Source organism: Pelodiscus sinensis, chromosome 3 (genome assembly GCF_049634645.1).
Source record: "Pelodiscus sinensis isolate JC-2024 chromosome 3, ASM4963464v1, whole genome shotgun sequence".
In the NCBI taxonomy this organism is placed as follows: domain Eukaryota; kingdom Metazoa; phylum Chordata; order Testudines; family Trionychidae; genus Pelodiscus; species Pelodiscus sinensis.
This window is the reverse complement of record NC_134713.1, coordinates 68173263-68187421: the sequence shown is the minus strand read 5'-3', so window position 1 is coordinate 68187421 and position 14159 is coordinate 68173263. Positions and strand designations below refer to the sequence as shown.

At 37.5% G+C, this 14159-nt stretch overlaps 1 protein-coding gene across 1 annotated transcript; it reads right to left on the bottom strand.

Moving 5' to 3' along the window:
- Positions 1-1493: 1493 nt before the first annotated feature.
- Positions 1494-13668, bottom strand: FUT9 (fucosyltransferase 9). Its single transcript, XM_075923903.1, has one exon. The coding sequence runs from the start codon at positions 13664-13666 to the stop codon at positions 12587-12589; it is 1080 nt and encodes a 359-aa protein (XP_075780018.1). The 5' UTR covers positions 13667-13668; the 3' UTR covers positions 1494-12586.
- Positions 13669-14159: the final 491 nt, after the last annotated feature.

Genomic DNA, 14159 nt, shown 5'->3' with positions numbered 1-14159 from the left:
CCAACAGATGCAGAGATGAATGTATGCAGTAGGCCAAAACTTATTAATGCTAGGGAAGGACGTTATCCATCCACCTCCTAACATACATCAGGAATTTAATAGGATTCAGTGCATGGTTACAGTGCTCCTACCATGTAGCCAATAACTTGGAGTAGTTTCTCTTTGGCTGTGTCTAGACTGCATCCCTTTTCCGTAAATTAGACATATCGCAATTGCAAATGAAGCGGGGATTTAAATCCCCCCTGATTCATTTGCATAAACATGGCTACCACTTTTTTCCGGCTCGGAGCTTTATTTTAAGAGGAATAAGGGATCTTTCGGAAAAGGCTTTATTTTCCGAAAGATCCCCGTCTAGACTGGCGCTTTTTTCCGGCAAAGCTCCGAGCCAGAAAAAAGCGGCAGCCATGTTTATGCAAATGAAGCGGGGGGATTTAAATTCCCACTTCATTTGCAATTGCAATGTTTCTAATTTGCATCCCTTTTACGGAAAAGGGATGCAGCCTAGACACAGCCTTTGGGTTATAGATTCAGGACTCTGCTTACTTCTGAATTCTCTTGCCTTACCGCAGTTCCTCTCCTTCCCCATCCAGCAAAACGGCTGAGTGTGTTCTGCCCTTGCTCCCTCTCTCAGTGTCCAGCTGATTCACATTGGGCAGGAGGCACTGGAAAGGAGGGAAGATTTGCCCCAAGGGGGAGGGAGGAGCCTGTCAGAAGGACCTGAGAACTCACTACTTTTTGCCAGAGTTGGTACGTCTGGTTCTCAGTATTAGATAAAGCCTTCTTCCACTGAAATGAAGAACAGGTTAGATCAATGCTGACTGCTTTTGAAAATTGTACCATAGGCTTTGTCTACACTGCAGGGTTTTTGCGTAAGAAGCCTTTTGCAGAAGAGATCTTCCGAAAAAACTTCTTGTGCAAAAGTGAGTCCTGACCTCAAAGCGCATCACAAAAGTGATGTGCTTTTATGCAAGAGAGCGTCCACACTGCATGGACACTCTTGCGCAAGAAAACTCTGATGGCCATTCACAGAATGGCCATCTGAGCACCTGTACCTTTGCTGATAGGGGTTTCTTGCACAATACTCCTAGAGCGTCCATACTTGCCTTTTTGCGCAAGAGCTGAAGCAATAAAAGGAGTTATTCCTCATGGGGAGAGGAATAACTCTACTGGCAGAAGCCCTCTGTTCTACCAATTTACTTGTGCAAAAATGTGCTTGAGGTGTGGATGCTCTGCTGATTTTTGCGCAAAAATGGCAGTTTTTGTGCAAAAACCTTGTAGGGGAGATGTAGCCATAATGGTTAGACAAACAACAGAATAAGAGAATTTGTGTTTATGGGACTTGATCCAAAGTTCATTGGAGTCAGTGAAAAAACTCCCTTTGGTTTCAATGGTCTTTGGATTAGGCCCTTGAGGAGAAATGTTATGAGAATAAAAACAAAGACATCAGACATCCAAAACAAACCAGAACTATATTACACTTACATTGTTTCTTTTTATTTTTAATATACCTATTACAATAATTTGTTAGGCATATGGAGAGCACTATTATTTACATATCCAGTGTTTATCCTTTTGGGAGATTCCAGTGTTAAATAAATAAGTCAGTGAGCTACTTATTAACCACGTAGAAAACAAACTTTCAAGAGACTGATTTCACATAATGACAATGTCCTGATATGGTTACAGTTGCTTGTAGTTTCATAGAGCAGATCTCTTCAGATTGCAGTCAAATGGTGTATAAAATTATAAACATAATTACAGATAATCAGAAGAAAATTATAACAATACAGCAAATTAAAAGCAATACTGAAAAACCATCAGTGGATAAGCCTCCACATTTTTCATAGTAATTTCAATATGATAGTCTGAGGGAAAGAAAAAGATATGATCTGGTAAAATCCCAATGTCTACCGCTATTTAAGATGCGCCCTTTGGGGCAAATGAAGAACTGGAGTTTGGCTCCAGTCTTGCATCTACTGTACTAATGTAGAGTCCTATTATCTTCCCTGGCGTGGCACACCATCAGCATGGGTGCAGAGTTCCATGCTGATATGTCCCAATGCAGGATTAGACCTTTAACTCACATAAATAATGGTAGGTTATTTCTCATAATTCTTGTCAATAATATTTTGGAGGGCAATCCTATGACACGTTTTGCAAATTGTTGAATATTTGGGACATTCAACTATGGCACATAGTGGTGGATTCTCCAAGACACATAAAAAGATAACAGGATTGAGTTCATAAATTTCAACCATTTTACTTTATAATTGTAACATTCCCATCATTATGCTGGTAAAGAACTGGACATACGTACTCGTAGTATCATTTTTTATTAGACAGATTTTTAACTGCACTGTAGTTTGGCAAATGAATTGTTTTGGATTTTTGGCCTATTTAATAAACTTGCACGACTATTAAAAAAGCATTTTAAAGCAAAATTGATGTTTGATATAAAGAAACAGCTGCGTTATTGTAAACATGGAAAATGTACAAAACAAGTATAAAAGTGATTTCTGATTTCTGTATATGGTTTATATAAAACTTCAGGTGATTAATCTATATGCTAAGAGTGACCCTCGCTGGGCAATGTCATGATAGTACATCAAATTTCACAGCTTACATTGATACAGTCAGAACCATAATGCGATGACATCCTTAGATCAGAAAAATATTATTTTACAAACTGTACATTTTATACATATCTATAAAATAGTGCAAAATACTATGTGTTCACACAAGGGTTTGCAAATCCTATTAAAAACTTCTGAATTTTTCACCCTTCTACTCATTCCCTGGCAACAGTTTGGCACATTGGGACCTTGGTTTACACAGAAAACATCTCACTTCGTTGCTGTCACTATTTTTGCGGGATCTTTAAGCCATTAAATCACTCCAAAAGAATTAAGCTTTCCATGTTTCCTTTCCCTGTCTGTAACTCTTGTATGATAAAACATAGCTGTACAAAAAAATTGTAGATGGTAGGGTAATTTATTCATGCAGCAATATAGAATAGACCATGTCTGACTGCTGATTTTATCCCGTATCAGAGGAAAGTGACTATACAGCATGTTGTCCCAACAAGGATTGCTACCATGATTGGTTGGACATGATCTCTAGAAACCCTTAGAACTTTATACTCACTTCAGATGTGCAAGTGCTGCCTAATCCATATATCTTTCAAATTATGCTATTAGGCATGCCCATGTATCTGAGATTAAACTTAAATGCCAGGAGTGAAATCTGGGCTCCTTTAAATCAATGGCCAAACTCCTACTGATTTCAGTGGGAAGAAGGTTTCACCCCAATCACTTTCCAGTGTGTTGGATTCATGGAAAGAGAAACAAGTACATAATTTGACTCCCAACTGGCAACAAACAAATTGTAAACATATTAATTATTTAGAAATATTAGAAAGATAATGAATAATTCAAATAATTATGGACATCTAATTTATGTAGACTAGCACCATACTTTATAAATACTAATACTGGATTGGCTACACTGGAGACTGAAATGCTCTTTTTAATCATAAAACGATCACAGGTAGAAGCAAAGCAAACTACACTGTCTTTCTAAAGACTCTGTGTTCTGATCTGGAGAAAATGCTCTAGAGGAGTCTCCATTCAGGCCTTGGTTTCTCAGATGAAATGACAAATGGTGCTATTTATATGAAGACTGTTGTGATATGGCCATCAGTGCAGTAGGAACTGGAGTGAGATCATCCTATAATGTACTGGAGGTTGTCTACCAACTTTGAGCAACAATGTGGCCTGAATTCAAACCAGTAACTTAGAGATGCAAAGCTCTGAACCACATTACCAATTCTCTAGCCCATCCATTGCATATAGACTGTTGGCTTGAGTTAATTGCACAAAGAACACAGTAACATAAGCAGGATTTTTCAGTTCATTACACGCTGAATAAAATAATTAGAAACTGAGGTGTGATACCTCTAATGATTAAGCCCTCACTTACTTTCATATAATGCGGAGATTGTGGATCCCACATTATTAGGCTTCCACTGCAATTCTGTCTGCCAGATGGCCAACATGGCTGATGGCTAGCTCTGTTGCTGGCAGCAGGGGTCCTTCTATCAGCCCTATCCATGCCAGGGCTCCTGCTGACAGCCCTAGGCAGCTGGAGCTCCCACTATCAGCCCTTGCACATGAATAACTGTAATATAATTGCAGTAAAATGTCTAGTTATCAAAACAAATGAGCAGGCATAACATAATACTAGGTGTTTATATTGTTGCAGCAATTTTTTCTTAAACTGTGTCATCTGACTTTTCCACATTACCACAATTAATAAAGGTAAGGTAAGACCTTCCTGATGTGGTTCCAATATTTCCAATCAAGTTAAAATACTTTAACATGCCTCACTCAGTGGCAATTATGCCATAAACTCAAACCATCACTAAATGTATTCATTTAATCAATTTACAAGCATTTTATAGCTTTTATAAATGTATCTAACAAACTTCATTTCCATGCTTATTTTTCTAAAGTTAGAAAAAGGAATTAGCTCTGGAATTGTTTGTTCCAATTTTAGAATATACAAATAGCACATCGGAAGGCTATTTATGGGTAACAGTCAAACAAAAGTCATACAGTCCTGAATTCCCTACTTAGGTAAAACTCCCAATGGAGTCAACAGGAGATTCGGCTACGTAAGGCATGAAAGATACTGCAGAAATAACTACTTTCTGTGAAACTTATCTCTTCTCCATTCTACCAAAACTCTTATTTCAAATCAGGCATATTAAAACACAGCCATGACTGTTAGCCTTAACAAACCATCAGTGATGGGATAAGATCTTGCTCTGGCAAAGCACATGAGTATGTGGTTTAATTATAAGTATGTGAGTAGTCTCATTGAAGTCAATTACACACATGGTAGAGGGCCCCAATTCAGCACTTAAGAATACACTTACTTCTGAAGCACATAGTTAAGTCTATTTTGAAGTCAACTGGACTTAAGCATGTACTTCGGTTTTCTGCTGAATGGAATCCACAGTGCTTTGCTAGATAGGGACCTAAATCAGGAGTGCCTTCAGTGAAGTCACAATTTGTGAATTAAGCTAGAATCAGAGTTGGCTATGTCAAAAATGAAATATTCATTAGTGGAAGTGTGACACAGTTCACTTCCCACATCCCAAAAATGAAGCATTATGATGCTTTGTCTTTTAATCCAACAACAGCCACAACATGACAATACAAGGATTATTAGCTAATAATTGGCAACATTTAATTCCTTAACTGATGCTCATCAATCTACCCTTCACACATGAGCCACCTGCTCTGAGTAAAGGAAGAGGTGGGAGGGAATTTCATACTTACTTTTTCTAAAGATCTGTTTTTGGAAACCAGTGCTTGTACTCACTGACACTGACTAACTTTTCACTATGTATTAAACACCAGTTCTATGTATTCTCTTCACACATTATATACTTAGCCTGAAAACCAGGAATTCATGTCCATCAGCACAGTGCTCACGTGTCTCATGTTCTTTAAAAAAAGTGTCCCTAGCAATATCATCCTTAAATTCAAGCGTACCTCACCCAAGCTGCTTGTTCATTGTGATGTGATCCTCTCAGATGACAAGGGCATTCAAAGAACTGGCAACCCTTGGTCTCTTAGGAATGGGGATGCCATATGGCATATGAGCTGTAGTGACAGGGAAATGAAAGAAAGAAACTGCTTGTTGGAAGGATCTGGTGAGTGTTCTCACTGACTGGACTGATAAAGCATCCCACTAAGTAATGTTTTGCACATTGATGAAGGGGAGAAGATTGACAGCTCATTATAAGATAGGAAGTCTAGAAATGTCCAAAAGACAGCATTTAAAAGAAGTGAATGAGCAAGTCATTTAGGAACATGATTTGAAAATGAAGCACCAGAAATACAATTTTTTAGGATACTTATGACATGATATCTATGGCGGAGACTTTTAAAAGTATAAAGGGCAGCTAACCAAGTAACTTCCAGTGTCTTTCAAAATTGAGAGCTGAGAGTCTAACTGACCTCTGGGCCCTTGAAAATTAGAGTTGAACAAGATTTTTCAGACTAAACATGCAGATTCAGCAACACTGAAATGTTTTGTGAATTCATGTTGATATCATCATATTATCTATATGTAAAACAAACAAAAAATAAAAAGAAATAATATTTTGTTTTAACATTTTAAATTAAAAGTTTCATTTTTTGGGGCACAAAAGGGCTTTTTGTTTCAACATTTCCTTCAATGTTATTTTAAAATTTAAAAAAAATGTTAAATACTTAACATTTAAATGACATGTTTTATTCAATGCTACATAATTTTTTTCAGCTTTGTTATTTGCTGAAAAATTTAATTTTTGGTGTAACCTGAAACTATTTTTTTTCAATTTTTCAGAATCACCAACAAATCAAAAACTCCATTATTCAATTGAAAAACTCCCTTTCGTTTTCTACAGCATTGTTAAATAGAAAATACTAATTATAACATTTTTTGACTAGTTTCTCGGAAGCAATGCTTTAGAGTAATGAACATTGCTTGTAAGTAAAAGTTTTCATTTGCAAAAGTCAAGATCCACCACCCCAAAAATGCTGCTATTATTTGAAAGCCAAGGCATCAGTAGTGATGCCTTCTGCATATGCATTTTTCCATGAGAACAGAATTGGCTGTCACCAGTCATGACATTAGGAAGAAATATTTCTGATCCCAACCTCTTAGAAGTCAATGACAGAATTTTCATTAGCTTTAATCAGCACATGATTTAACTCTTAGACTATCCTATTCAGGCTGAGATGTCAAACAGTGCTAGTGGGACTGAATACAACAATGGCTAGAGCAGATGCACTAGCAGCACAAGTATGCTCCTTAGCTCATTTTAATTTGTTGACAAGTTTTTACAAAGTGCTAAACCTGATTTGAAGCCGAATTTTCATGTTATGAGGAATAAAGAAAAATGTGAGCAACAAAGAAAGAAGGAAAGAAAGAAAAAGATCCAGAAAATGGTCATGAAAATTTGTTATTATTGTTAATTAAAAGAAAATGTACATTATTAAATAGTTTTGGTTTATTGACACACATCCTACCATGTGCTGCCAGTCTAACTCTGGCCCTTTGGTATGGTAACTTAGCAGGCAGAGAATTCTATAAATCTTCTCAAAGGATAGAGTGTTTCTGATAGCAGTAATTCAATAAGAGGAGAAAACATTGCTTTTTAAAAATAACCTGGTTAGCCAATCCCTTGAAAAACAAGTGACCAAAAGAAATTTCCTCCACATGAGAATTCTTGACAACGTACATTCAAAAGAAACAGAAAAGAGACCAATTCATCAATTTTTTTTCCACTGCCAGGAATGAGCACAAAGGAAAAGAACTAAGCAAATTAGTGCAGCACCCCTGGTGATCAAGACTCATAGCCACCACATGCATTTGGGCAAGATCTTATTTAAAACAATAACACCAAACTGCATACAATTATATATGCAATTATTTTTAATGGACAGAGCAAAAAGCCTCCTGCCACCAAGCAAATCAATTGTGCCTGATTTTGAGATCTCTTTGTGACCAGAACTCTCATTAGCACAACTTGGTACTTTTCCTGAGGTAAAATTATTAGGTCATCAGGAAGCTATGTTAACAAACTCTATGGTTGTAATTGTGAAATAGGACCAGCTACTTGTTAAATAGCAATAATGTGCACAGCAGCATACAATACATAGACTGCTATAGACAGTGCCTGACTCAAAGAGTTGATGGTCTGCAGTGTAACAGAAGCCCCTGAACCTATTGTAGAGCATTTTGATAAGGTAAGAGTCAAGTTCTGTAAAACTATTAAGCTTTCAAGCATTTTAAACCCTCAGAAGAGTATGAGGCTGGGCTTTTCTAGCCTGAGACCCTCCTTCCTGTTTGCTCAATCCTCTTGCCTGAAACTATCTCTTTAGAGTTAAATGGTGATCTATTTCCCCATGATTTAAGGTGTGAGAGTAGGGAAACTGCATGCTCCTTTGTGTTCTTTCTGAGTTGTCTGGTTCCTTTATGTCCCAGGCTAAGTCTACACTGCCACTTTACTGCGCTGCAACTTTCTGGCTCAGGGGTGTGAAAAAGCATCTCTCTCCCTGAGTGCAACAAATTGCAACACTGCAAAGCACTAAAATAAACAGGCTCCCCATGCTGTTAGCTACTGCCCTTATAGAAGTCTGAAGAAGTGGTCTGTGCTCACAAAAGCTCATGATACCATCTACATTTTTGTTAGTCTCTAAGGTGCTGCAGGACTACTTGCTGTTTTCAAAGTTTTTTGTTACAGACTAACACAGCTACCCCTCTGAATCTTGTGGAGGTAGTTTACATAGAGCGCTATGCTCCTGCCATAGCCACACTTTCACTTTAAACCACTGCAGAAGTGGCACTTAAGTGGGGACAAAGCCCCAGTCTCACCTTTCAGCAGAGTTGGCAATGTATTAGGATAGAGTCACTTTTTAAAGACTTATATGTAATTTTTGGCTCAAGCTATGTCTAGACTGCAGAGCTTTTCGAGGATACCTAAACTATGCCGCATCCAAAGAACACATCTGCTTTTTGCGGAACAATTTCCGAAAAAGCGGATGCATTCTTTTGCCATCCCTGTAATCCTCGTTGTATGAGGAAGAAGGAATGTGTTGAAAGAGGAGGTTTTTCCAAAATTTGGCCCTGTGCAGATGGGCCAAATTTCAGAAAAGACTCTTTAGGGAAAAAAAGCAGAAAAAAATAAGTACATTGCGAACCACAATTTTGCGTATTTTTTTCCAACTTTTCTTTGTAGTGTAGACCTAACCTCATTTAGGTCTTGGTTAGGTTTCTCTCTGATTTTCTAACACTTACTGGTTGAAACCTAATCTGAACGTGAATGATTGCATGAAATTGCACAGATGATACCAATTTAGGTCCTGATTCAGCAAAACACTTCAACACATTCTTAACTTTAAGCATCAGAATAGTCCCACTGATCTGGATCCAACTCTGAGTGATGGCAATATTCACATGCTTAAAGTTAAGCATATGGTTATGTGCCTTGCAAGGTGGGTGCCGAATGGTTTCTGTCGCAACAAACCATCTACCTTCTTGTCTCATCATTATGGCTTCTTGTTATTAATATGACAAGTACATCAGCTGAATCTTAAAACCCGGGACTACTTTTGAGTTGATGTAATGGCTTTTAACATGCAAGACAGCTTAACTTAGCTGAAAGAAAAACTATGTACAGTTCACCAAGGCACTGAACCAGTCGATACAAAGACTCTCAAACTTCAGAATCAGCTGGATCAGGTCACAGATTACTTCAAAACAATATGGCACTTTAAAATTCTGTGAATTGACTTGCTTCCTGAAGGGAAAAAAAAGATGAGAAAGCATTCTGGATTTTACCTTTTAATAGTAAACTGTACACAATATAGAAATACCACCCGTATATTTTACACAAGGGTGAGTTCTCTTTTTTAGATAGTAACTTTTTTCAAAGATTGAATTTCATTCTATCAGATTAATGCACATCATGAACTGTCCCTTTATATTTCATTCTGAAGTGCTGGTGAATTTAGGAGATTCACAGTATGCTGTAAGTAAAACTTTTAAGACTTAGCAAAAAATGGATGCAATTAAATGTTTCAATCATTAAAGCAATGTTTGAACTCTTACATAAAAATCAAGTCTAGTCCATAGTTCTATAATACATTCATTCAGGGTTCCGTATCATGTTCTTAAATCTACAGTTCTTTAACACCATTCATATCATTCACCCCATGTTTACCATCAACTTCTGGGAGAGGCCCCACTCCAGCAAAGCACTTATACTTTCTCTTATAACTAAATGCACCCTTAAGTGCTTTACTGCATCAGAGCCTTAAATATTATTCAAGCTGTACTTTTTCCTAATATAAGGGTTAGTATTTTCTTCCTTTTCTAAATACTGGCTTCCTTCTTCTTGCTTTATTTCAGCTGCTGAATAAATATTCTTTAGATTAAACTAAATCTTAAGGGATGTGCTGCCATTTTGTTTAGGCATAGTCCAAAATTTCTGCCTTTGATTTACTTTCATTTAAGGATGTTAACTTTGGACCAGATCTGCAATCTCTAGCTGTCAATGCAACTATGCTGATCTACACCAGTTAAGAACCTGGGCCTTGAATATTTTCCCTCAAATTTTCCCTCAATAACTATTTCTTTTCAGGTGCTTATACTACATTATATCTTATTCAGTTAGTATATTCAGAAAAGGATGTACACGTTCAAATCTGATTCGGATCACCAAAATAAAGGGGCTTGATTCAGAGAGTTGCCTACAAGTCAGTGGGAGCTGTGGGTGATAAGCACATGTTGCCATCAAGAACTATGTACAGTGGCTTTTTCTTACCACAAAATACATACAGTATACATTATTAAACCACCACATCTATAGTTATCTATAGTATTGGGGGGAGGGGTTAATCTTTGTTGCTGAGGTTATAGCACAATGAATCCAAATAATGCACATACTAACAGACACATTAAAAGCCCATAATGACAAAATTGCATTTCAGAATTTGCTATGAGAGCACACATAATGCTATGAACATATTTATATTCAAATCTTGATCATATCATTTGTTCTGATGGGTAGAGTTTTAAAATAGTTTTCACGTTACATACTTTCAAAACAGGAAAAGCCATCCTAACACCAAATTGAGCCTTTGTTCTAACTAGAGCTGGTTAAGAACAGCCATACTGGGTCAGACCAATGGTCCATCCAGCCCAGTATCCTGTCTGCTGACAGTGGCCAATGCCAGATGCCCCAGAAGGAGGGGATACAACAGATAACCCTCACGTGATCCCTCCCGTCTCTGAACTCTGGAGAAACAGAGGCTAGGGATACCATTCCTACCCATCCTGGCCAGTAGCCATTGATGGAACCTCCATGAATCTATGGTTGAATAGTACTAATCTAATGTATATGATTAATTTCACTATATTTTCTAATTCAATATTTAACCAATATTTGTTCACATCATACACCCACTTCATGATGCTATCCAGCTGTAATTAAAGTTCAATCAAAGTTCAACAGCCCTTTATAGAATTGGGTGAATAATTCACAAATATTCAGAAATATAAAAAAGTGCCAAATCTTCCCAATTTTTTTTTGAACAATAGGCATATGCAGTGGAGATTGTACTAGATCTGTATGATATCTCTTGCAGTGATTGTGGATAGAAAACAATCAAGAAGGAGATTAAAGGTTTGGAACATAGATCATAGAGACCAACCTGCATGATAGCCTGAAGTACAATCATGAATTTTGGAAAAAGGCTGTAAGCACCACTGGCCACGAATAGGAAAGTCTTATGAAAGAAAGAAAAAAAAGAGCTGAGCATCTAGTTATAAAGATGAGTGTGATCAAATAAGTATACAGGTTGAACCTCTTTGGTCCAGCACCCTTAGAGCCTACCAGTCCCGAATCAGGGGAGGTCAGTGCTGCCCCGCTGCTGTTCCGCAGAGTAGCCCGCCCTCCTTCCTGTCTCTGCAGCTTCTCCACCCTCCTTGATCTTGAACACTGCAAATGAGTGATTTGTGGTGCTTCAGTAGCTCTGAGAAGGTGGGGGAGGTGTTGCTGAGTGCAGGGCTCCCAGTGTTTCCCTGTGAGCGCTCTAGCCCCGGTGAACCCTCAGTTGCTGGACCATGGATGTTGCCAGAGGAGGGAAGTCTGGATTATAGAAGTCCAACCTGTATTGAAATGTATTTAACTGTATTTAAAGTAACATTACTTGTAACCCTGATTCAAGTAAGCACATGCTTAAGTTAAAGTTAAGTATGTACTTAAACAGTTGGCCAATCAGGGTTTCAAATTTTACCTTCAAACATTACTATTAATTTTTCTCAATTCTTCAATATTCTATTTTAAGAAGACTAGAGCAAATCCATATATTTCCAAGGTATCTTCGGGCAACTAACCATAAGAGGAATACATTTTTTCTATTTAGAAATCAAAGGCTCTCTTCTATTGGGATAACTTTTTAAAGCTTATTTATATTTTTCTAAATCCACATACCTTATAAACAGGTACCACATGAATTAATGCAGTGTATTCAATTCTACACTGTTGTTAGAATTTAAGAGGGCAGAAATTAAAACATGACAAACATTGTCTTTTGAAATATTACACAAATTGCAAACTAAACCAGTAGACTATTTCATTAAAATTCTCTATGATAAAATCTGTGTCTTCATTTTCTGAGCAGGTTAAATAGCTAATCTAAGTTTTAAAAACACCATATTAAAAATCACTACATCATGTGTAAGACTGAGACATACATTCTACTGAAAGTGTGAAAAACCCTTGAAAAAAAATTAAAGTAAACAATAAATCATTCTTCAGTGCACATAATTACCTATATACAGTATAATTTAAAACTGAGTATAGATGACCGCTGATGTTGAGTTTTTAAAATCTCTGACAAACATAAATAAGATACTGATAAACTGTGACATAAAACACAGATTTTTTTTCTCCTTTCTTCTCACTTCCACTGGAACTACAGATTATGTCAGTGTCTTTGAAAAAGTGCACAAAAAGTTAAAAAGTTTAATTCCAAAACCATTTTTCTAAATTTCCAATGGACCTGTACTCCTGGTGTCTCTTTACATGGTCACAAGCAAGGCATGCATGTGATTCCCAAAACCGAGGAAGATGCACTGAGAAGTCCTTCCTCCAGTTAAAGTAACTAAGGTACATCTTATTATTTTTGTCAAGCATCAGAAGATACTCAGCTAACTCTCTTGGTGAAAGGAAATCTTCCACATGAATGAAAGAATCTGCTGGAATATAATTCTCATAGTTTTCTCTGGATGGGCCCAATACAACTGGTACAGATCCAGCCAAAAAAGCATTGTAAAGTTTTTCAGTAATATAATCTTTGTGAATTGAGTTTTCAAAGGACAGGTAAAATTTACAAGTAGACATAGTTGGAATCAAGTTTTTATCATTCACATAGTCTCCAAATGCTTGCCCATAGGTATGGATTTCGGTATATTTGCTTAGCTCATTATAGTACTTTACTCGAGCATGCTCGGGGTTCCAGTTACTTACGACCCAACACACTAATTTCTCTTTGCTCGGCACTTCAAAGGTAAAGGGGCTTGTGCTAACCTTCATGAAGCCATAAGGCACTTGAATATCTGAATCACGCCGATAAGTCAGGGTCAGGTTGAACAGGTGTTCAATGCCACTTTTTTGTGGCGTGTGAGTTGGAGACTCCAAGTTCATCCAAATCCACTTCTGAAATGGCGGCCTAGCTTGCTGAGGTAAATTAGTGAGATCCCAGCTGATATCTCTGTGGTGAATAAGGACGGCATGAGATCGGTTATATAGCGAGCGGTCAATAGTTAGATGGCACCCCTGGATGTTGAACATTGTTTGACAGGATGTAAGCTCAAATGTCTGACCAAATGGCCAAACCCAGATCAGTACCGTTGTTTCATTAAAATAATCGCTTTTGGTAGAAAAGAAGTTCTTCATTTTCAGAACGGAGCTGGCTGATTCTATGGGACCAGCGATCCAACTGTTTGTTGGTTTGATGTAAATAAGCAAAAATGCCATGAAACAACCCAGCACAATGAAGATAATTAAAAATGGCCGGAAAATTCCTTTGGATGTTGATGTCATAATTTGTTCTGAAAATAAAAAAAACAGGTGTTAATTAGGTACAAGTGTTCTATTAAAGCAAATCACACATCAAAATGAATAGCATTTTACATATCACAAGACCATAAAACTGTATAGATTTACCTACAGACTTCCAAAGGATTATCAGTGAAAAGGAAATACCCACACATGACAACAATGGTACCCCCCATATTTTTCCTTTGCATTTTGAAAACTCATTTATATGGCTACATCATTATAATTTATAGGCCAACTGTATGCCTTTTTAGCAGGTTCAGCATGGAGAGAATAGGCTGAGACGGTGGTCTCAGTACAGGAAGAAGCAGACAGACAGGGTATGTCTACACTACCACCCTAGTTCGAACTAGGGTGGTTAATGTAGGCAACCAGAGTTGCAAATGAAGCCCGGGATTTGAATTTCCCGGGCTTCATTTGCATATTGCCGGGCGCCGCCATTTTTAAATGTCCGCTAGTTCGGACTCCGTGTCCGCGG